Source organism: Ambystoma mexicanum, chromosome 6p, assembly GCF_040938575.1.
Source record: "Ambystoma mexicanum isolate Mex_15411 chromosome 6p, UKY_AmexF1_1, whole genome shotgun sequence".
NCBI classification, from domain to species: Eukaryota; Metazoa; Chordata; class Amphibia; order Caudata; family Ambystomatidae; genus Ambystoma; species Ambystoma mexicanum.
This window is the reverse complement of record NC_090935.1, coordinates 222,720,889-222,743,104: the sequence shown is the minus strand read 5'-3', so window position 1 is coordinate 222,743,104 and position 22,216 is coordinate 222,720,889. Positions and strand designations below refer to the sequence as shown.

The 22,216-nt window shown below is 44.6% G+C and overlaps 1 protein-coding gene across 1 annotated transcript in view; it reads left to right on the top strand.

Moving 5' to 3' along the window:
- PSTPIP2 (proline-serine-threonine phosphatase interacting protein 2) overlaps positions 1-22,216 on the top strand; it is a 796,554-nt gene that overhangs the window by 714,315 nt on the left and 60,023 nt on the right. The window contains exon 11 of the mRNA XM_069626899.1: positions 7,431-7,527. Coding sequence (XP_069483000.1) covers positions 7,431-7,527 — 97 coding nt within the window. The remainder of the gene's footprint in view (positions 1-7,430; positions 7,528-22,216) is intronic.

Here is a 22,216-nt window from a genome sequence, read left to right as displayed (position 1 = left end):
TCAACCCTCTTACAACAGCCCATTGGACATGATAATAAATTCCAATATTTGCTTTTAATCAATGTATATTGGAATCCGTTGAAAATAACAACTGCAAATTTTGTCACTTCGGTCATGACGATAATCGATAAAAATCAAAGAAGTCATCATGATTTATCGATAATTATCTGCGGTGACATGAATATCACTTGGTTCGATACAAATAAAGAGCTACTCTTTGATCACTCAAATAGCAAACTACCGTACAGCTCGAGAAGACAAAGATGGAATAATGAAATAGAAGCACGTAACTGAGTAATGGTAAATGGGAACGTGAGTGGCAATAGTCCGCCAAATTACACCTGGCACAATATGGGCATGAAAAAGACTTTGGATTACATTTGGGCATCTCAAAATCTATGGTCTACAATTAAAAATCTGAAGATCGTGTCGACCGAAAACAGTGACCATGACCTGTTGATCATGTCATGGCCTCTAAAACGCCGAACTACGTTCATAAAAATGACCCAAGTCTTGGAAGTAAATAGTGGAAGAAACAGGCTCAGACTAAAAGCGACTCAAATTACAAAACTGGCTTCAGCCCTTCTAACAGCTGACAAAGAGTTGGGCATCCAACAAACTATTCGATATTATTACCAGGCAAATGTGCAAAAACCACACACAGTGGAGAAAAAATTCAAATTCATCATCATATCTGGAGTAAAAAAAATTATCCAAGAAAAGAGACAACTTAAGAAGGATATATGTGAAATAAAAAATCGGTTCGGAACAACTGAAGAAACAAGAAGAATCAAATTGAGAAAGCAGAAATATCGGAACTGGCTAAAAGCCTTTAAATTTCAACGAGATCAAGAACGCAGAGAGGAAATGTTGGGGTTAATAAAAACAAACAACACAAGAGAGATCTGGTCCATCTTGAATAGAGGTCACGAAAACCACTCGAAGAGACTTGAAAATGGAGTGGCTGAAGGAAAATGGCACAGACATTTCCAAAAAGTATTTTCAACGCAAACACTGCAAGAAAAGATACAGCCGGCATGTGACAATACAACATGGGATGTCTGTGAGTCTAAAGAAACAATTGAAAACGCTATTGGTAAGCTAAAAAATTCGAGAGCTGCAAGACCCAACGGTATCACGAATATGATGCTAAAATAAAACAAACATGAGTGGTCCGTATTTATGGAAATCCTGTTCTCTGTGATTCCAGACCAACGATCTCTTCTGCCATCATGGTCAGAGGCAATCATTGTGCCGATCTTCAAAAGGGGCAACCGGCTGATCCTGCCAACTATAGCCCGATTGCTCTTTTGGACACGATTGGCAAGGTGTTTGCCACGTTCCTTCAGAAAAAACTATCATCATGGGCACTAAGGGGAGAAATGGTGGATATAAGACAAACTGGCTTTACTAAGGGAGTCGGGACAGAGCTGAACCTGGCAATTGTAAACATCTTGAAATTGGAGGCAATAAAGAAAAGATCAAACCTGTTTTTTGCGTTTATTGATATGCAACAAGCATTTGATACAATAAACCGCAAAACACTCTGGATGAAGTTAGAAAAACAGAACTGTCCAAAATCGCTGCTAAACCCAATAAAAGCACTACATGCAAAAACGACGGTCAGGATCAGGATAAATGAACAAGAGGATCTCTCAGACCCGATCGCTACAGACAAACGGGTAATACAAGGATGCCCATTGGCAGAAACGCTATTCAAACTATTCATTGCTGATGTATCGATTGCCCTAGCAAAGGTAAAATGCTTTGCGCCGCAGGTCAACGGATCAGGGATAAATTGTGTAATCTATGCTGATGACCTGGTCCTGGTCGATCAAACACAGATTGGGTTACAACGACTTCTCCATGAATTCCAAAACTATATAGACAATAATGATCTATTAATGAATGTTGGAAAAACTAAAATCATGAAGTTTGGTCCCACTAAAGGAATAAAAAATAAAAATAAGAACTTTAAGTGGCGAATATACGGCGAAGAGATTGAGAAGGTGGAGGAAATCCGCTATCTAGGGATAAAGATCAACACCTCAATACGAGAATGGAGCTGGGTCCAGGAACTATGCCAACGAATGCGGACCTTAGCCCTACAAGGAGCACGAATACAGTCACTTTATGGCAAATTCTCCATGATCCCGATACGTACGTTCTATCTGCAGAAAGTGGTCCCTGCAATTACATTTGGAGCAGAAGCTGGGTGGAATATTGACAGTAGATCTGGTCCCAGCTTGAAGGGATGTTTTGGCAACGTGTTTTGAGATTGCCAACATATATCTCGATGATAATAATAAGACATGAGCTAGCTTTAGATGGACTCTATACCATTGTCTTATGGAAATCATTTTCATTACTGCGGAAGATGAACATGCCAGCCCCGGAACCTGGATATAAAATATTCACCTCAAAGCGCAATTGCTGCAATTTGGATCTGCTTTTGATATGGTCCCAAAAGGTGAAAGCAATAATGGATGAAGCAAATATTACAATGCACACATTATTGATGTTACCACAAATTGCGAAAAAAACCTCAAAGAACGGCTATGGATCCAAAATGTGTCCAAATATGAAAACCTGCCGACAGCTCTAAATCTCATAATGTCAATGAATAAATTGGACAAAATGCCGAATTATCTGCAGCAATTTCCTTCGAGACATCACCGAGATGGTTTTTTTCATTTGCGCATAAATGCTTATAAAACAAAACAAATGCTATATATGCGACATATGGAAGATACATCGGACAATAGATGCAGATATTGTGAAGTAAATGAAGAAAGCATAAAGCACTTATTAATGGAATGTTCAGCTCTTGGAAAGAGGCGTTCACTACATATGGGCAAATATGCACCGAGAACAGGAAATATGGAGGACTTGTGGGCTAGCATTCTGAGTGGGAGCTCAGTGCATCTAACTTGCTCTGTAGTGAACTTTCTGGACAACATTATTTCAATAAAGTCGAGCTGAGGAGGTCATGAAGCAATGTTTGTCATGGAAAAGCTTGTCATGAAAAACTGAAATTTTGTTAAAAAGTTTGTAATAAACTAAATAAAAAATAAATAAATAAATAATGGGCAGACTCAGTACTTCATCCTTCTGTAGTGGATCATGGCGGGGCAGGCTCAGTACTGCGTCCTTCTGTAGTGAATCATGACAGGCAGACTCAGTACTTCATCCTTCTGTAGTGGATCATGGCAGGGCGGACTCAGTACTTCATCCTTCTGTAGTGGATCATGGCAGGGCGGTCCCAGTACTTCATCCTTCTGTAGTGGATCATGGCAGGCCAGTCTCAGTACTTCATCCTTCTGTAGTGGATCATGGCAGGCCAGTCTCAGTACTTCATCCTTCTGTAGTGGATCATGGCGGGGCAGGCTCAGTACTGCGTCCTTCTGTAGTGAATCATGATGGGCAGACTCAGCACTTCAGCCTTCTGCAGTGGAACATGACGGGGCAGGCTCAGTACTTCATCCTTCTGTAGTGAATCATGACAGGCAGACTCAGTACTTCATCCTTCTGTAGGGGATCATGGCAGGGCAGACTCAGTACTTCATCCTTCTGTAGTGGATCATGGCAGGGCAGTCTCAGTACTCCATCCTTCTGTAGGGGATCATGGCAGGGCAGACTCAGTACTCCATCCTTCTGTAGTGAATCATGACAGGCAGACTCAGTACTTCATCCTTCTGTAGGGGATCATGGCAGGGCGGACTCAGTACTTCATCCTTCTGTAGTGGATCATGGCAGGGCAGTCTCAGTACTCCATCCTTCTGTAGGGGATCATGGCAGGGCAGACTCAGTACTTCATCCTTCTGTAGTGGATCATGGCAGGCCAGTCTCAGTACTTCATCCTTCTGTAGTGGATCATGGTGGGGCAGACTCAGTACTGCATCCTTCTGTAGTGAATCATAATGGGCAGACTCAGTACTTCATACTTCTGTAGTGGATCATGGCGGGGCAGGCTCAGTACTGCGTCCTTCTGTAGTGAATCATGGCAGACAGACTCAGTACTTCATCCTCCTGTAGTGGATCATGGCGGGCACACTCAGTACTTCAACCTTCTGTAGTGGATCATGGCAGGGCAGGCCCAGTACTTCATCCTTCTGTAGTGGATCATGGTGTGGCAGACTCAGTACTTCATCCTTCTGTAGTGAATCATGACAGGCAGGCTCAGTACTTCATCCTTCTGTAGTGGATCATGGCAGGGCGGACTCAGTACTTCATCCTTCTGTAGTGGATCATGGCAGGGCAGGTGCAGTACTTCATCCTTCTGTAGTGAATCATGACAGGCAGGCTCAGTACTCCATCCTTCTGTAGGGGATCATGGCAGGGCAGACTCAGTACTCCATCCTTCTGTAGTGGATCATGGCTGGGCAGGTGCAGTACTTCATCCTTCTGTAGTGGATCATGGTGGGGCAGTCTCAGTACTTCATCCTTCTGTAGTGGATCATGACAGGCAGACTCATTACTCCATCCTTCTGTAATGGATCATGGCAGGGCAGGCTCAGTACTTCATCCTTCTGTAGTGGATCATGGTGGGGAAGTCTCAGTACTCCATCCTTCTGTAGTGGAACATGACAGGGCAGGCTCAGTACTTCATCTTTCTGTAGTGGAACATGACGGGGCAGGCTCAGTACTTCATCCTTCTGTAGTGAATCATGACAGGCAGACTCAGTACTTCATCCTTCTGTAGTGGATCATGGCAGGGCAGACTCAGTACTTCATTCTTCTGTAGTGGATCATGGCGTGGCAGACTCAGTACTTCATCGTTCTGTAGTGAATCATGACAGGCAGTCTCAGTACTTCATCCTTCTGTAGTGGATCATGGCAGGCAGACTCAGTACTTCATCCTTCTGTAGTGGATCATGGCGGGGCAGACTCAGTACTTCAACCTTCTGCAGTGGATCATGGTGGGGCAGGCTCAGTACTTCATCCTTCTGTAGTGAATCATGACAGGCAGACTCAGTACTTCATCCTTCTGTAGGGAATCATGGTGTGGCAGACTCAGTGCTTCATCCTTCTGAGTGGATCATGGCGGGGCAGGCTCAGTACTGCGTCCTTCTGTAGTGAATCATGACAGGCAGAATCAGTACTTCATCCTTCTGTAGTGATCATGGCAGGCAGACTCAGTACTTCAACCTTCTGCAGTGGATCATGGTGCAGGCTCAGTATTGCGTCCTTCTGTGGTGAATCATGACAGGCAGACTCAGTACTTCATCCTCCTGTAGTGGATCATGGCGGGGCAGGCTCAGTACTGCGTCCTTCTGTGGTGAATCATGATGGGCAGTCTCAGTACTTCATCCTTCTGTAGTGGATCATGGTGGGGCAGGCTCAGTACTGCGTCCTTCTGTAGTGAATCATGATGGGCAGACTCAGTACTTCATCCTTCTGTAGTGGATCATGGCAGGGTGGACTCAGTACTTCAACCTTCTGTAGTGGATCAGGGCGAGGCAGGCCCAGTACTTCATCCTTCTGTAGTGGATCATGGTGGGGCAGGCTCAGTACTGCGTCCTTCTGTAGTGAATCATGACAGGCAGACTCAGGACTCCATCCTTCTGTAGTGAATCATGGCAGGGCAGTCTCAGTACTCCATCCTTCTGTAGTGAATCATGGCAGGGCAGTCTCAGTACTCCATCCTTTTGTAGGGGATCATGTCGAGGCAGACTCAGTACTTCATCCTTCTGTAGTGGATCATGGCGGGGCAGTCTCAGTACTTCATCCTTCTGTAGTGGATCATGGCAGGGCAGACTCAGTATTTCAACCTTCTGTAGTGGATCATGGAGGGGCAGGCTCAGTATTTCATCCTTCTGTAGTGGATCATGACAGGCAGACTCAGTACTTCATCCTTCTGTAGTGGATCATGACAGGCAGACTCAGTACTTCATCCTTCTGTAGTGGATCATGGTGGGGCAGGCTCAGTACTGCGTCCTTCTGTAGTGAATCATGACAGGCAGACTCAGGACTCCATCCTTCTGTAGTGAATCATGGCAGGGCAGTCTCAGTACTCCATCCTTCTGTAGTGAATCATGGCAGGGCAGTCTCAGTACTCCATCCTTTTGTAGGGGATCATGTCGAGGCAGACTCAGTACTTCATCCTTCTGTAGTGGATCATGGCGGGGCAGTCTCAGTACTTCATCCTTCTGTAGTGGATCATGGCAGGGCAGACTCAGTATTTCAACCTTCTGTAGTGGATCATGGAGGGGCAGGCTCAGTATTTCATCCTTCTGTAGTGGATCATGACAGGCAGACTCAGTACTTCATCCTTCTGTAGTGGATCATGACAGGCAGACTCAGTACTTCATCCTTCTGTAGTGGATCATGGAGCCGATGGAAGTGGATAACTTGTGTGCCATTGAGCTGGGCTGTAATGTTATTATTTTATTGAGTGGTATACCGTGCAATTATGCCTGGTACTCTGAGATCTGCAAGCAAAGTGTTTTGAGTTTGGTTAATAGAGGCCGAGGGAACATGCCAGGGAGCACTGCGGTTCTGCTGATGCATGCAGGTCAGTACTGGCATCAAGGGTGAACTGACCTTTCGGGAACCCTGGACATTTCCCGGTAGGCCTCTGCACCCTGGGCACCTTTTGTGTGGTATTTCCAAATTCTCCCATTGGAAAGGGTTAGGCTCGCTGAAAATGTGTAATATGGGGCCACTTTGAAAACTATTTCCAGGGCCTCTTTTGGTTCCCAGAGCACACCTGACTGGCATTCTGCTGGGGGCACTTGGGGTATCTTCATCCAGAGGGGAGCATTGCAAGCCCTTTGCCAAGACGGCGCTGGCTGGGAGTATGTAGTACAAGCTAGTGAGGGCGATGCCAGGTTCTGACACATTGCCACTTGTGAGTGGCTTAGTCGACATGAGTCTTATATCGTGGGAAGTAAGAATGTGAGGGAGTTGGAAAGGGTACAGACAGTCGAGTCCCAACCACGCAAAGTTCTGGGTAACGTCATTGTGCAGTCACCACAAAGGAATCCCTCTGGCGAAGATACAATTGGGGGAGTATCACAATAGACCGATCTGAAGTACACATCATCACAATAACACCCATGATCACAGTGCCTGGAAACAGGTGCAGCCAGTATGAAGCACTGTACAAAGACCTGATGTTATTACTGGTCAGAACTGCATCTAAAACATAGGCATACGTATAATGTAGGTAAGATTGGCACAGCCATTGTGGTACATTGTTGGCATTGCCGGTGCGGTACTCTGGCCGTTACTTGGATATCTGTCAGCGATAGCCTGTGCATTCAGCTCTGGTGCCAGTGGCCAGCAGCCTGCCACCGGCCCGGATTATTTGTGAGCTGTGAGAGTCACTGTGTGATGGGCGCTGGAAAGGTTTGGGTCGCCTAACAGATCAAACTGTGTCTTCATTCAACATATCAATGTTACATGTCGTATCTCTCCATTGCTTGCAGATGTATGAAGAAGTTCGGAAATCCTTAGAAATGTGCAGTATTCAGAAGGACATTGAGTATTTTGTAGAAAACAAGAAGACTGGAGATATACCCCCAGGTAAATGCCCCACGCGCCTCCTTTGGGTTCTGTTGCATGCGCGCTATGCCGTGGGCACTACGTCTTGCCATTTTGGCCTATTTTAGTCTCTGCTATTTATACATTTTATTTATTTATTTATTTAAATCTGTGTACCGCTCAGCATGCCCCTAGACGTCAGGGCAGCACTGAGCCAGGGCTGAGTTTGAAAAGATAAGTCTTAATGGCTTTTTTAAAGGAAGAATAGTTATCAATGAGGCGTATGGAGACAGGGAGGGAGTTCCATAGAAGTGAGGCTTGGACTTGGAAGCTAGACTGCGTGGCACACTGCTGCACAGGTCTGGGTTCCTGGTAGACCAAGGTCTGAAACTATGCCTACTGAAAGGATTACACTTGGCACTTATTCATGCAGGTACATTGAGCTTATTGCCAGTGGATTAGCACCCATTCCTTCGTCTCCCTCTCCAGCTCCCTTCCCCCAACTGTCCTGTTTCAGAACCTCTAACCCTTCTGATTCTAGCATTACACAAATGCTACACACATCTCCCTTCTTTGGAAGAGAATGCTGAAGGTGGGTACAGTGTGCTATGACATGAATTGCAACATCTGAAAGAAAGAACACGTAACGTGTTAACATATGAGAGAGCCTAAGTATACATTGGTATTATAATACAGCATATACAATAGTGTGGATTGCAACATCTGAAATGTATGACATCCATGTCTCCTCACTGCGTGGAAGTGCTTTTGCAACAGCGCCTTGTTGCCCTCGGATTTAGGCGCTTTCCAAATGGAAAAATAAATAAATAAATGAGCGACCTCATAACTTGTCAACATAGGAGAGAGGTACATTTTAACTTGGTATTATAGTAAAACATATAGAATATTGTTGATTGCAACGCTTGAATGAACTACTACTTAACCAGGGACGTCATTTCACCAAAATGCCTGGGGTAGCGGAAGTGACATCACACAACCCTTGACCTCTGATGACATCACAGGACGTGATGTCATTTGACCCCATCCCAGAGTGACATCACAGGAAGCGATCGAACATGACCTTTCATCGTTCCACAAAACAGGAAGTGGCATCACATAACATTGTTTCGGAGTACACTACAAAAAATATGGTTATGATATCACTGTAAAGTGATATACATTTCATACAAGAATGGATCACCATATGTATTGTTAATATCAGTGCGTATAGGCCCATATTACCAAATAACTGTGGATGCAAGCAGGCGTCCAAGGACAAACAATAATTATGTGTTATTATATAGCACTTACGCTTAAGCGCTTCATATAGAACAAATATACATATAATATCACCTAACCTGTGTTGGTACTCATTTGATATGATATGATATGATATGATAAGGCATTTATTACGCGCCTATAAACAAGTGTTTCAAGGCATGATGAGGCAAGGGAGGGGGAACAGAGAGAAGACAGACAGCTATCCTACTAGGCCAAGTGTCATTCAGATCGTGCAAGTGCATGGGAAGGGGGAAGGGGAATTGCAGGGGGGATGGGGAAGGGGACAGTGCAATACATGGGATAATAGAATAAATAACAAAATAAAGTATGGCCAGCAGGTGGCAAGTGCTTGTGCAGCCAATCTCCCAATTGGGGGGAAAAATGAAAAAAATGGCACAGGCACAGGCACAGAGCTCAAAGCTCCGGTCTAGCAGGTGATGGGAGGGGGGAAGGGGTGGCGAAGCGTTTAGGTTGGTTTTGTCGGTGGGGGAAGGGTGGCAGGCAACAGGGAGAGGCTTCCTGTTGCCTCCCCATAAAAACAAATAGCATCACCCAGGGAAGCTCTCCGGTGGATGGAACAGCAGGCAGAGAATGTATAATCTGGTGTGCTGTTCCAGCCACCTGATGGGATAATGGCCGTACCCTGGGTGAGAATACAGCATATAGAATATTGTGGATTGCAACATCTGAAAGAACTACCTCATAACTTGTTTACATAGGAGGGAGGTAAAGTATAACTTGTTATTACAGTGCAGCATATAGGATATTGCTAATCGCAACATCGGAAAGAGTTATCACATAACTTGTTAACATACGAGAGCGCTAAATGTGAAGAGCCAGAAATGAGACACAGACACAGTGGATTCATGGTTTTGGTTGAAGACTTATTAAAATAAAAGTGAGTTGAGAAATGCCTCTCTGCCCTACTCTAAGAGGTGTTTGTCTGCCTAAACCCAACACTAAGGGTCTGTCCAAAGTCAGGATGTCTAAAGCAAATCGTCCTGTGTCCAAAGTACTATTATGGCCCTCACATCTAGGAAAATAACTCTAAGGTGAACAGGGAAAATATCTTTGGACTTTAGTAGTGCAGAAATATTCAAAAAGTAAATGTGTAACTCTAACACAAAATGGGCCAAAGTTCCTTGTTCCAGAAGGTCATTCATTTCCCCTCGAATTCTCTTCACTGTTCCCTGTATGTCAAGAATGTCATATCCACAAGTTTTTTTTGATCAACCACAGAAAACAACTTGACTGTTAGTCTGTATCTTACTTGTGTAACTGGTGTATTCACCTGCCAGGAATTCACTTCCTTTTGATGTATTTTCACAACCTTTTTGCTAGTCCTGTTATATCCTGGTCAGGGATTTCTCAGGTACTGTAACGTACACACTGTTCAACTTGACCATGCATGGTAACTTCAGGGATTTTCCACTTAAAGATACTTGCAATTGGTATTTGCCTGGTATACTCTCCTGCCAGGGCTTCTCTTATCTGTATGTATTCTTATGACGTGGGTTTGCCTGGTACACTCTCCTGCCAGAGCTTTCTCACATAGGTATATTCCTGCAACTTTAATTTGCCTGGTATACTCCCCTGCCAGGGCTATCTCATGTGAGCATTGCATACACTTGCAGACTTGATAGTCTCTTGTATCTGTACTGTCCTGCCTTGAATCCCTGGAATCTGGTATACTAGCTTGCCAGGGTTTCTCTCATAGGTGTATTGCATACACTCACAACTTGACAGGCTTTTCTGTATATTCCGTTATGACTCTTTAAGAGAATGTCACTTGCTTGTTCTTTCTTATTTGCTTTATTTGCACTTATTTGGGTTTGTCAGGCTTGCCGATACGCCCAGTGTCCATGTTTCCCTGGACTGGCGTATGGCCGTTTCTCCTGCTACAGGCCGGTGGTGGCCTTTCGGCGCGCTGCCTTCTCTCACCGCTTCTGCTTCCCAGCTTAACCTCCTCTCGCGGCTCCCGCTTCTCTGTTCCGCATCTCTCTGGGCTTCAGTTCACTGGAGGCTGCCTTGTAGTACTGGCCAATGCCCAGAATCTCTTCGTCTACTTCTGGCATCCTCACCGCATACGTTCGCCTGCAGTTTGTTTTCCTTTCCCTTGTCGGAAAGCCGCTTCGCTCCATGGTCAGCACTCCATCCCCACGGTTTCTCGGTCACCACCGAGAATGGTTGCGTTCACAAGCCAGCGTCCCTTCATCAGCTGTTGTGCTGGTTTAAATTCCCCAACTTCAGGTACGTTTCTGTAGCAACTAGAGTGCAGCCTACGCTCCTGGCCTCCATTAATCCTCATTCCGTGACTCATCTACCTCGTTACCGTATTTTCACACTCAGGGAAATAAAAATCTGTTTCTGTTAACTTCGATGTGAAATTTGGTGCAGTGTTCTTAGTGATCCTGAAGGACAAGTTAGTCCTTGATGTCTTTTGTGCTGTATCTGCGAAGGTGTTTTCAGCTCCTTTCTTGGGTCGGTGAGGGGAGGGCAATATGCCATTAGGGCATGGGGAATGGCAGGGGTATTCTCTAATGAGAAAGGGGGATACCATGTCTCATCTGATGTCACAACACCCCCCCAAGGGTCGCCTCCCCATATGATCCTCCCTCATATAAGCGTCCCCATGATCAGGTTCTGGTAGTGGCAGTCATCCCCTGGTCACATGGGAAGAGATCACCACCGGGAAAGGAGTGTTTGATACCATTGGATTCATCACATAAAGTATAACTTTGTATTATAGTACAGCATATAGAATATTGTGGAATGCAACATCTGAAAGAGCTATTGCATAACACAGTACAACATATAGAATATTGCATATTGCAACATCTGAAAGAGCTACCACATAACCTGTTAACATATGAGAGAGCTAAAGTATAATTTGGTATTATAGTCCAACATATAGAATATTGTGAATTGCAACATCTGAAAGAACTACCACATATCGTGTTGAACTTGGCATAATAGTAGTACATATAGAATATTATGGTGGCACCACTGCTGTTGACTCATTATGCTACATATTCATGTAACTATGCCAGTTTGACCCTGATTCTTCTCTGGCTCTCTTTGGTTCCACAGTCTCTTGTTTCTTTTTCCATCAACCCTTGAACTTCCTTTGTCTCTGTGCTTTTTCTATGTGCCTCATGTGTTTCATTACTATTGCTATTGTTCCATGTTCATAACCTGTTCTTATTTCATACTATCTCATCTGCTGTCCTAACAGCACAGTAGAGCACCTCGATAACTTTGCATGCAATTGACCACTTTCTGTTCTGACCTTTCCAGCTCCAAGATAATTTAATATGCACACAGTCACTTGCCCTGTACTGCTGACTGATGGTCACCTTGCGCATATCAAACAACTTCATATTGTATTCTTTTCTCTTATCTCTTCAAGCTTAATGTTTTTTTACTAGCTTTTTATAACCAGCCAGGACATAACTTAGTAGTAGGTTTCCTGTCCCTCAGTGGTTCAAATGGTGATACTCCAGTGGTTGCATGCATACACAACCACTGTTTTTTATACTGCTTTTATCCAGTTTTCACCTATCATTTTGGCACCCTGTATGCTTTTTTTATCAGTCTATTGGACTGCTCTACAACCCCATTTGTTTCTGGGTGGTACAGTGAGCTTGTGCATTGTTCTATTAATTAAATATAAGATCATTTTCAATTTCTTGAGAACATCATGATCTGTCATGAAGATAGTGGGATAACCTTCCTTTTTAAAAATCTTCTCTAGAAATGTAATAGCGTCTCTTGTACAGATGTTCTGGTCTCGTCCCACCTCTCCCTATCTGGCGAGACTATCTATTGAGTCTATGCAATATATGATCCAGTAATTCCCCTGCTACATGCTCAACACTTCAAAGTTAATAGGTTCAACACTTGTAGGCTTCTGAAAATGATTGCTCGCTGACACTGATATGCCTGAAAACAGTGGTATTTATTGGCATGGATGCCAGAACAACAAAGAGTGTGATCAATATATGTGCTAACACATTAACTCATATGTTGGCAATCAAACACATTGATGAGCAGATTGGCTAACTAAAATATAGGCTAACACTATAAGTATGAACTAATTGCTTGCCAGTTGCTTGCCAACACATGTTTCGACTCTCTGGGTCCGAATCAGAGAACACACTTCAATTAAACAATTCTTGTATCTGAAATTACTGTCTGAAACACTGTCCTTATGACATAATTGTTGTCTTAACATTCTTCATATTGTTATCACATGTATGCTACACATAGGAACACCGAGGAGAGAGAGGGGAGGAAGGAAAACAGAAGGGAAACAAATATTAGATTGGTCAAAAATTATTATTGATTGAAATTCAGTTAGAGGATACAAAATGTGTCACGTGTGCAGGAAACATATTAGCTACCCAAAAGAAATATGATTTATCACAATACATCATCACTCAAACACAAACACTTCCTAAATTCTAAATGTTTCACTTGTATCTGCATTTCTATTGACTAGTTCCAATACCTGGTTGTTGAAATGGTATTTCATATATATACGTATATATATAAATATATATATATACGGTCGGGTGTGCAAAGGAGCCCACATGCACCATAATATACCCCATATTACTGCTATCAACATCTTGGCTTGGAATTAATATAAATATGGAGAGTTGATTATTTACCTGTCCCTCCTGTATTAGTTATTCTCAGGATTGAACTATTCCTCTCACCAATTTTATGCAATTTTGACTGGAACGCCAACAACTTCAGATGCAGAGATAACTAAACAAATGTAGAATCAGAAGACTCCACTGCCACTCCGAGATCAAAACATAATAGAAGAGGGTTCCTGGAAGAATTTAAACGATTCAAAAAGTACAATCCCTCCACCTATAACTCCTCAAGTAAGTAGCTTCGCTTTCATTCCCCTTTGGGGCACAATATTCCAACTACACTCACATCTTCAGAGGAAAAAGAGGGAGAGGAGCGAGGCAGAGGTACAAATTCCAGCATCAACATCAGACTGACCAGGTCGAGTACCAAAAATCAAAGAGGCAAATCGATTTTAAAAACATAGTCATTAACCTTTCCAACAGGGAGCTCTCTAACAGTGAGATTACATTACTCATTCATGATATTTCGTTTGCCCCAACCTCCACTTCAGATATGATAGAAGTGCAAATAAATGTATACAAATTCATGAGACAATTGAAACTAAAAAAGTACTTTCACAACAAAACAGAAATATACCAACCAAAGGAAAGTCTGGAAGCTCCAAGTTTGTTAAGTATTGCAGACATTGCAAATACACAACTACTACTATCTCTGGAAAATGGCACACCAATATCAGTGTACGACTTGGGCATTCACCAGAGGAACTTAGACATACAAGAACATTGCTTAAGATACAAATGTATGCTTCTTTCTACAACTGAAAATGTGATAGCTACATTCTATCAGGCAGTGTCAAATAATATACATGAGTATATAGATGGCAAAATAAGAGGCTTCAAAAGCAGGAAATCGAATTTAACCAGCATGGAAATATTAGCTTTACGGGACTTAGCACAAGATGTGAATATTACCATCAAAGAAGCAGACAAAGGTGGCAATATTGTTGCCCTAAACAAGCAAGATTACATTTGTATGGGTGATGAGCATTTATCAACACCAGGGTGTTATAAACAATTGGGCGTCAACCAAACTCTGGAAACGGTTCCGAATTTGACCACTTAGTACAAGGCTGGTACTCAAAGGGCCTTCTAACAGACAATGAAAAGCACTTCTTAATTAGATCCAAACCTCTTATGCCAACAATTTATTTTCTGCCAAAGGTACACAGAGCCTATGACTCTCTACCTCCAGTTAGACTGATTATGAGTGGTCAAGGTTGGACCACGGAAGGACTATCAGAGTACGTAGATTCTGCAATAAAAGGCTTGGTTCCTAAAATTCCAGCATACCTCAAAGATACCACATATACACTAAAGCCATTAAATCAAATTAATTGGCAACCACGATTCCACCTAGACACCTTAGATGTAAAATCAATGCACACTACCATCCAATATCATTTAACACTGGTGACGATAGACTTCTCTTTTCGAACCTTTTCTGCCTCATATACAACATATGTCCAAATGATTCAATCTTTTTTGGACTTCACTCTAAGCCAAAACCAATTTATGTTTAATAAGAATTACTATCTACAAACCAGCAAATCCATTTATGGCATTCTTAGAACATACACATATTCACCAAGCACATGAATTCTCAAGAGAAATTCATTTGTGGAAGCGTTACATAGACAACGTCTTGTTATTATGGGATGGTTCTATAGACAGATTTAAGCTTTTCCTTCAACATCTTAACAAGAATCAATTTGGGATTGAATTTACAGGACAGATTGACAATTCTAAAATTGTGTTTCTAGATCTAACTATATATATATTGAGCATAATACCCTTCAAACTAGTATGCACAGGAAAGATACAGCTGTGAACTCTATTCTAGATGCAACCATCTGTCATGCCACTGGTCAGGATCCCCAGTACACATCCCCTAAAGGGTCCAGTTGGACCCAGTCCTGGTGCCTTTGGCACCAAGCTTATAAGAAAGTGTGCTCTGCAGACTTTTTCCCTTGGGCTCGTGTCATTCCATCTCACATCAGTCAACCACATGCATTTGGGCCGGGCGTGGCCATAGGAATCAATGACGCTGCACTTGCATCATCAGGCTATTTAAGCCAGCCCCACCATCAGGCCTAGGCTTCGCGTTATTCTGTATAAGCAGCGTAATGCTCACCGACACCTGAGAAGCATCTTACCTGTTTTCCAGTGCAACCATCTCGTAGAAGCCTCTTTCCTGTTTTGCAGCAAACCATCTCGGAGGAACATCTTACCTGTCGTCCAGCGAAACCATTGTGGAGAAGCATCTTACCTGCATAGCCAGCCAAAACATCGCAGAGGCGCAACTTACCCATTTTCTCCGTCAGAACCAGCTGAATATTCGCTGAAGCGTCTCTTACCTGCTCGCAGTGACTCCATCCGCGATTGTCCAGGACGTACTTACCTGGCTCGTGGAATACAACCACCGACTGCACGCCTTACCTGACCTTCAGCTCGGACACCAACTCCGAACATCTACACAGCCAGCTTCATCACGGTTGCAGGCATCCTTCACCCACCGCCAGGTCTGCGCACCGCAACTCTTCTCCAAGCGCCGCCAGACTGCACCTGCAGGAGGAAAGAACAAATAAGGTTAGAAACCTAATAGAGACATTTGCTAAGGTCGCACGCCATTGCATCTAGCGCTTACCTTTGGATCCCAACTGGTTATTTTCTTGGGAACACTTTGAAGTCCTCCACCAGCGCAACGGCTCCGCTGGGCTGCCATCACCTATGAAGGAGAAAGAGACATTATCAAAAGTACAAACTTAAATCATGTGACAAGACATTAATACTTATATGAACAATAATCATCATAAAGACTCCTACCTTCAAAGTGGTTCGGTCACAGCCGGCCTGGGGCACCACATCTACGGACCAGTGACGCAACTGGGTCTTCTTGAAGCGCCCCTGCTGATGAGAAGCAGGACGGAGAGCTCACCTTAACTATATATCAGGTGAGTTTATATGGGTAAACGCTTACTTACCTCATTTTGGCACGAAAGATCCGAGGGGAGTTACGATACCTCCACACCCTTCTCATTGCCTCTCGTGTTCCCGCAGGGTCAGTACCAGCATCCAGAACAGTATACTTGGCAGCAGCTGGGGGTGAGAACCGATCCCAGGGAGCCGAATGCAGGGAGGGCTCCAATCATGCCCCAACGTCCCCGCAGAGACCAGGTGAGCGTAACAGAACGCGAAGCCTCTTTGAATCTCTGCCTGGGCGTTATGGAAACCTCTGAAACCGACCAGCTGGCCCAACTACTAGGGGAATTGTGGGCTGAAGTCCATGCTTCCAGACAAGAGGCCGGTGCCTTGCAAAGGGACTTAATTGTAACTCGGGAACAAACTGATGTTTTGGCAAGGCAAATGCTTCAGACTCACGTGGGACAGGTTCCGCTACCTGGGATGTCACAACCTCCTACATCGCAGCCATCACCACCAGTCCAGGTGGTGCTTCCGGGGCCAGTGCCACTAGCCCCAACTGAACCTTCCACCGGCGATCCAAACAAATATGCAATATTTATGAATCAATGTCATCTTCACTTTCTGTGCCGACCTGGGGCGTTTCCAAATGATAGTGCACGAGTGGCTTTCGTCCTTTTCTATTTAGGAGGAAGCGCAGCAGACTGGTCGATACCATTAGTGAACCAGGATGATCCCCTGCTCCGAAACTTTGGGAATTTCCAACTAGAAATGGAAAATTTGTTTGCTAGACATACCCAAGGCCAAGCCCTGGACATTGAACTGTTGTCCCTCAGACAGGGGAGCCAAGACCTGCTTACCTATATCGCCACCTTCAATTGCCTCGTGGCGCAGACAAATTGGCCAGAAGAAAAGAGAACCACGCTCTTTTATCGGGGTTTGCGTGGGGAATTAAAATATGTGCTAGCCCAAGTGGTTAATCCTCCTGAAAGGTGTGCAGAGTATATCAATTTGATGGTGCAACTAGATCAGCAGCTGCAGAATCGAAGAATGGACCGCTCAAGGAATGAAGGGAGGTCCGTCTATATGCGATCCCGGGACAATCCAGCCAAAACCCATGAACCAGTCGAACCAATGCAGATTGGAGGAATACACGCTCCTATCTCCAAGGCGGAGCGAGAAAAGAGGAGGCAGCAACAACTATGTTTATTCTGCGAAAAAGCAGGACATTTCCTTCCAGAGTGCCCCATCAAACCGCCCAAAAGGAGTGCAGGAGCAACTGACAATGGGAAGGAAGAAAAGGAACAAGATCAGGAAATCTCCAGTGCCCGGCATGTGAAGGGGTCCACTTGTCGAGCAAAAAGAAAGAATCTGTACAGACCTCACACCTGGTCATCCCGGTACTTTTGGTCAACCATCACCAACCCACAAAGTTGCATGCCTTGAAGGCATATATTGACAGTGGCACTGTAGGAAATTATATTGATCAAAATCTGGCTGAACTAATAGGCCTTCCTCTTCAGAAAAAGCTCAAGTCAGAAAACGTCACAGCGGTGGACGGGTCTCAACTGTCATCCGGCCCTATGACGCAACATACCGACAAAGTAATTCGGATATGTCAGGGCGGCCAATGGGGAAATAATACCTTCGACCTTATTGGAGCTCCACAGTTCCAGATAATCTTAGTAATGCCGTGGCTGGAAACACATAACCCAAGGATCTACTGGCGAACAAGAGTGCTGACTTTTCCTCCAGAATGCATTAATGTTTGCTTCCACTAAGAAGAGAAGATCAAAGAACTCAAAACCAAATCCATTTTGGCACTTTCTGGCTCTTTACCCCTGGAATATCGGGATTATCAGGACGTGTTCCAAAAGGAACAAGCAAATACTCTTCCTCCTCACAGGCCTTACGACTGCCAAATCAATCTGGTGCTGGGGGCACAAATTCCATGCAGTCAAATTTATGCTCTAACTGAGCAAGAAAACCAGCATCTGAAATCTTACTTGGACCAGTACCTAGCTAACGGTTTTATCTGCCCGTCTAAGTGCCCTGCCTCTTCAGCTCTATTCTTCGTACCTAAGAAGGAAGGTGAATTGAGAACGTGTATAGAATACAGAGCACTGAACCAAATCCTGGTAAAGAACAGGTATCCCTTACCACTTATCCCCGAATTGCTCGATCAAGTCAAGCACACTCAAATCTACGCTAAATTGGACTTATGAGGGGCCTACCATCTCATGCAGGTAAAAATGAGGGATGAATGGAAAACGGAATTCTGAACCAAGTACAGACTTTTCGAGTATCAGGTCATGCCCTTCGGATTATGCAATGCACCTGCTGCATTTCAGTTCTTCATGAATGATGTACTGCACAAATTGTTAGACGTTTGTGCACTCGTGTACATTGATGACATTCTCATTTACTCATCATCCAAGGAAGAACACGTTACCCATGTAAGAGCAGTTTTAGAAAAGCTACGTCAACACCACCTATTTGCCAAATTGGAAAAGTGCTCTTTCCACGTCACTGAAGTCAAATTTTTGGGCTTCATGCTTACACCACGAGGTGTTCATGTGGATACCCACAAGGTGGACGCAATTCTACAATGGCCATCACCATCATCCATCAAAGGGGTGCAAAGCGTACTCGGATTTGCTAACTTTTAACGACAATTCGTTCCCGGATTTTTGCAAATAGTCCATCCAATCACTTCCTTAGTGAAGAAGAATAAAGGATTCTGTTGGACTCCGGAGGCAGAAAAGGCCTTCCAGGAACTGAAAAAGGCCTTCACTTCAGCACCAGTTCTGCGGCATCCCCATCCTGACCTGCCATTCGTAGTTGAAACTGACACTTCTAACATTGCCATGGGAGCCGTCTTATCACAGAGAGATCCGGATACTGGACAACTGCATCGCATAGCCGTCCGGTCCCGTAAGTTCTCTGCACCTGAGTTGAACTGTGCAATTACCGACAAGGAACTATTGACAATCAAAGAGGCCTTCAAAACATGGAGACACTATCTTTTGGGAGCCAGGCACACGGTCATGGTTATTACAGATCACCAAAACTTACAATATCTAAAAACAGCCAAAACCCAATCCTCGCGCCAGATCCGCTGGGCCCTTTTCTTTGCAGAATATGACTTCATAATTACATACAGACCAGGGGTGCACAATGGGAAAGCCGATGCCCTATCCCGCATGGGAGAAGACAAGGAAGCCTTTGCGACCTCTGAGCCTGTGCCCATTATACCCAAAGTACAGATTCAGAATCAAATCGCTGCAACCTCCTGTTTGGAAGAAGTAAAAACTGATCTTCGATCTCGAATGACCCCAACTGCACAACAGGAATGGCTAGCTCGAGGAAACCAATACTCCATTAAGGACGATTTGCCTTATTTCCGAGAATGTATATTCAAGACAAAACCTTGCAAAGGCAGATAATAGCAAATTACCATGAATCGCTAGTAGAAGGGCATCCTGGAATCACCAAGACTCGGGCCAATATCCAAAAGGGCTACCGGTAGCCAACCTGGAGAAAAGACATTGCTCAATACATCGCCACCTGTGGGGTGTGCGCACAAAATAAATCTCAGAAACAAAGCCCCACGGGGCTATTATGTCCTTTAGCGGTACCACCAGCACCATGGCATACACTGTCGATGGGCTTTATTACCGACCTACCTTCTTGCAACGTGTTCAATACAATTCTGGTTATTGTAGACTTGTTCTCCAAGATTGCCCATTTTATTCCTTTGAAGGGGCTTCTAACTGCTTCTACACTCACCACTGTGTTTTTAGAGCAAGTTGTAAAACTACATGGTTTCCCGTCGGTGCTAATTTCAGATTGCGGAACGCAATTTGTTTCTGCTGTCTGTAGGAGATGCTGCAAAATAGCCAAGATTGACCTCCGGCTATCCACAAGTCACCATCCCCAAACCGATGGCCAGACCAAAAGAACCAATCAGACCGTAGAGCAATACCTCTGGTGCATGCTGCAACAAACCAAGGAACCTTGGAAAAACCTTCTCTGGTTAACGGAATTTGCCTACAACAACTCAGTCCACACTAGCACCATACAGACCCTGTTTTATACAGTCCAAGGTCGCCACCCTCGAACATCCGTTTTTGACTCTCCTGACGATTTGGAAATGCCAGCTGTCAAAACCTTACACAAAACTATCTCACAAACTCTAAAAAAGGCTACAGAGACACTAACCAGGGCTAAGGAACAACAGAAAAAGTTTGCAGATGGACATGGAAAGGAAGCTCCACATTACCAAGTTGGGGATAAAGTTTGGTAGGCATCCAAGAACATCCCATTGAAAGACCCCGGGCCTTCCGACCCAGGTACTTAGGACCCTATCCCATCAAGGCTATTTTTAATCCTGTAGCCATGAAGTTAGATTTACCAACTAACTAACATGCAGATCCATCCGGTATTCCATGTCTCCCTCTTGAAACCAATGAAGCCAGATACTCGGATTGAAACACCACCCGAACCAGCTGTCATAGAAGGAGAACCGGAATACGAAGTCAAAGACATTTTAGATTGTAAGGTAGTACGATCCAAACTGTACAACTTAATTGATTGGAAAGGCTACGGACCGCAAGATCGAACTTGGGAGCCCAGTGAATTCGTCCATGCCCCACAGCTAGTTAGACGATTTCATCGTAATAATAATCCCACCAAACCAAGACCAGGAGGGGAAATAATTGTGAGAGGGGCCTTGACCACCGGTCAGGAACCCCAGTTCACATCCCCTAAAGGGTCCAGTTGGACCCAGTCCTGGCGCCTTTGGTTTTTCCCTTGGACTTGTGTCATTCCATCTCGCATCAGTCAACCACGTAAATTTGCGTGGCCATAGGAATCAATGAAGCTGCACGTGCATCATCATTTGGGAGTGGCAGTGTGGAACCATCTAGCAGAGCAAGGGGTTGTGGCCAGGGCCAGGCTATTTAAGCCTGCCCCACAGGCTTAGGCTTCGCATTATTCTGCCTAAGCAGCGTAACGCTCACCGCCGCCTGAGAAGCATCGTACCTGTTTTCCAGTGCAACCATCTCAGAGAAGCCTCTTCCCTGTTTTCCAGCAAACCATCTTGGAGGAACATCGTACCTGTCGTCCAGCGAAACCATCGCGGGGAAGCATCTTACCTGTCGTCCAGCGAAACCATTGTGGAGAAGCATCTTACCTGCATAGCCAGCCAAACCATCGCGGAGGCACTACTTACCCGTTTTCTCCATCAGAACCAGCTGAATCTTCACTGAAGCGTCTCTTACCTGCTCGCAGTGACTCCATCCGCAATTGTCCAGGGCGTACTTACCTGGCTCGTGGAATACAACCACCAACTGCAAGCCTTACCTGACCTTCAGCTCGCACATCAACTCCAAAGATCTACACGGCCAGCTTCATCAGAGTCGCAGGCATCCTTCACCCGCCGCCATGTCCGCGCACCGCAACTCTTCTCCAAGTGCCACAAGTCTGCACTTGCAGGAGGAAAGAACAAATAAGGTTAGAAACCTAATAGAGGCATTCACTAAGGTTGCGCGCCATCTCATCTAGCGCTTACCTTTGGATCCCAACTGGTTATCTTCTTGGGAACACTTTGAAGTCCTCCACCGGCGCAACGGCTCCGCTGGGCTGCCATCACCTATATGGGAGAAAGAGATATTATTAAGAGTACGAACTTAAATCATGTGACATTAATACTTATATGAACAATAATCATCATAAAGACTCCTACCTTCAAAGTGGTTCGGTCACAGCCGGCCTGGGGCACCACATCTACGGACCAGTGACGCAACTGGGTCTTCTTGAAGCGCCCCTGCTGATGAGAAGCAGGATGGAGAGCTTGCCCTAAGTAT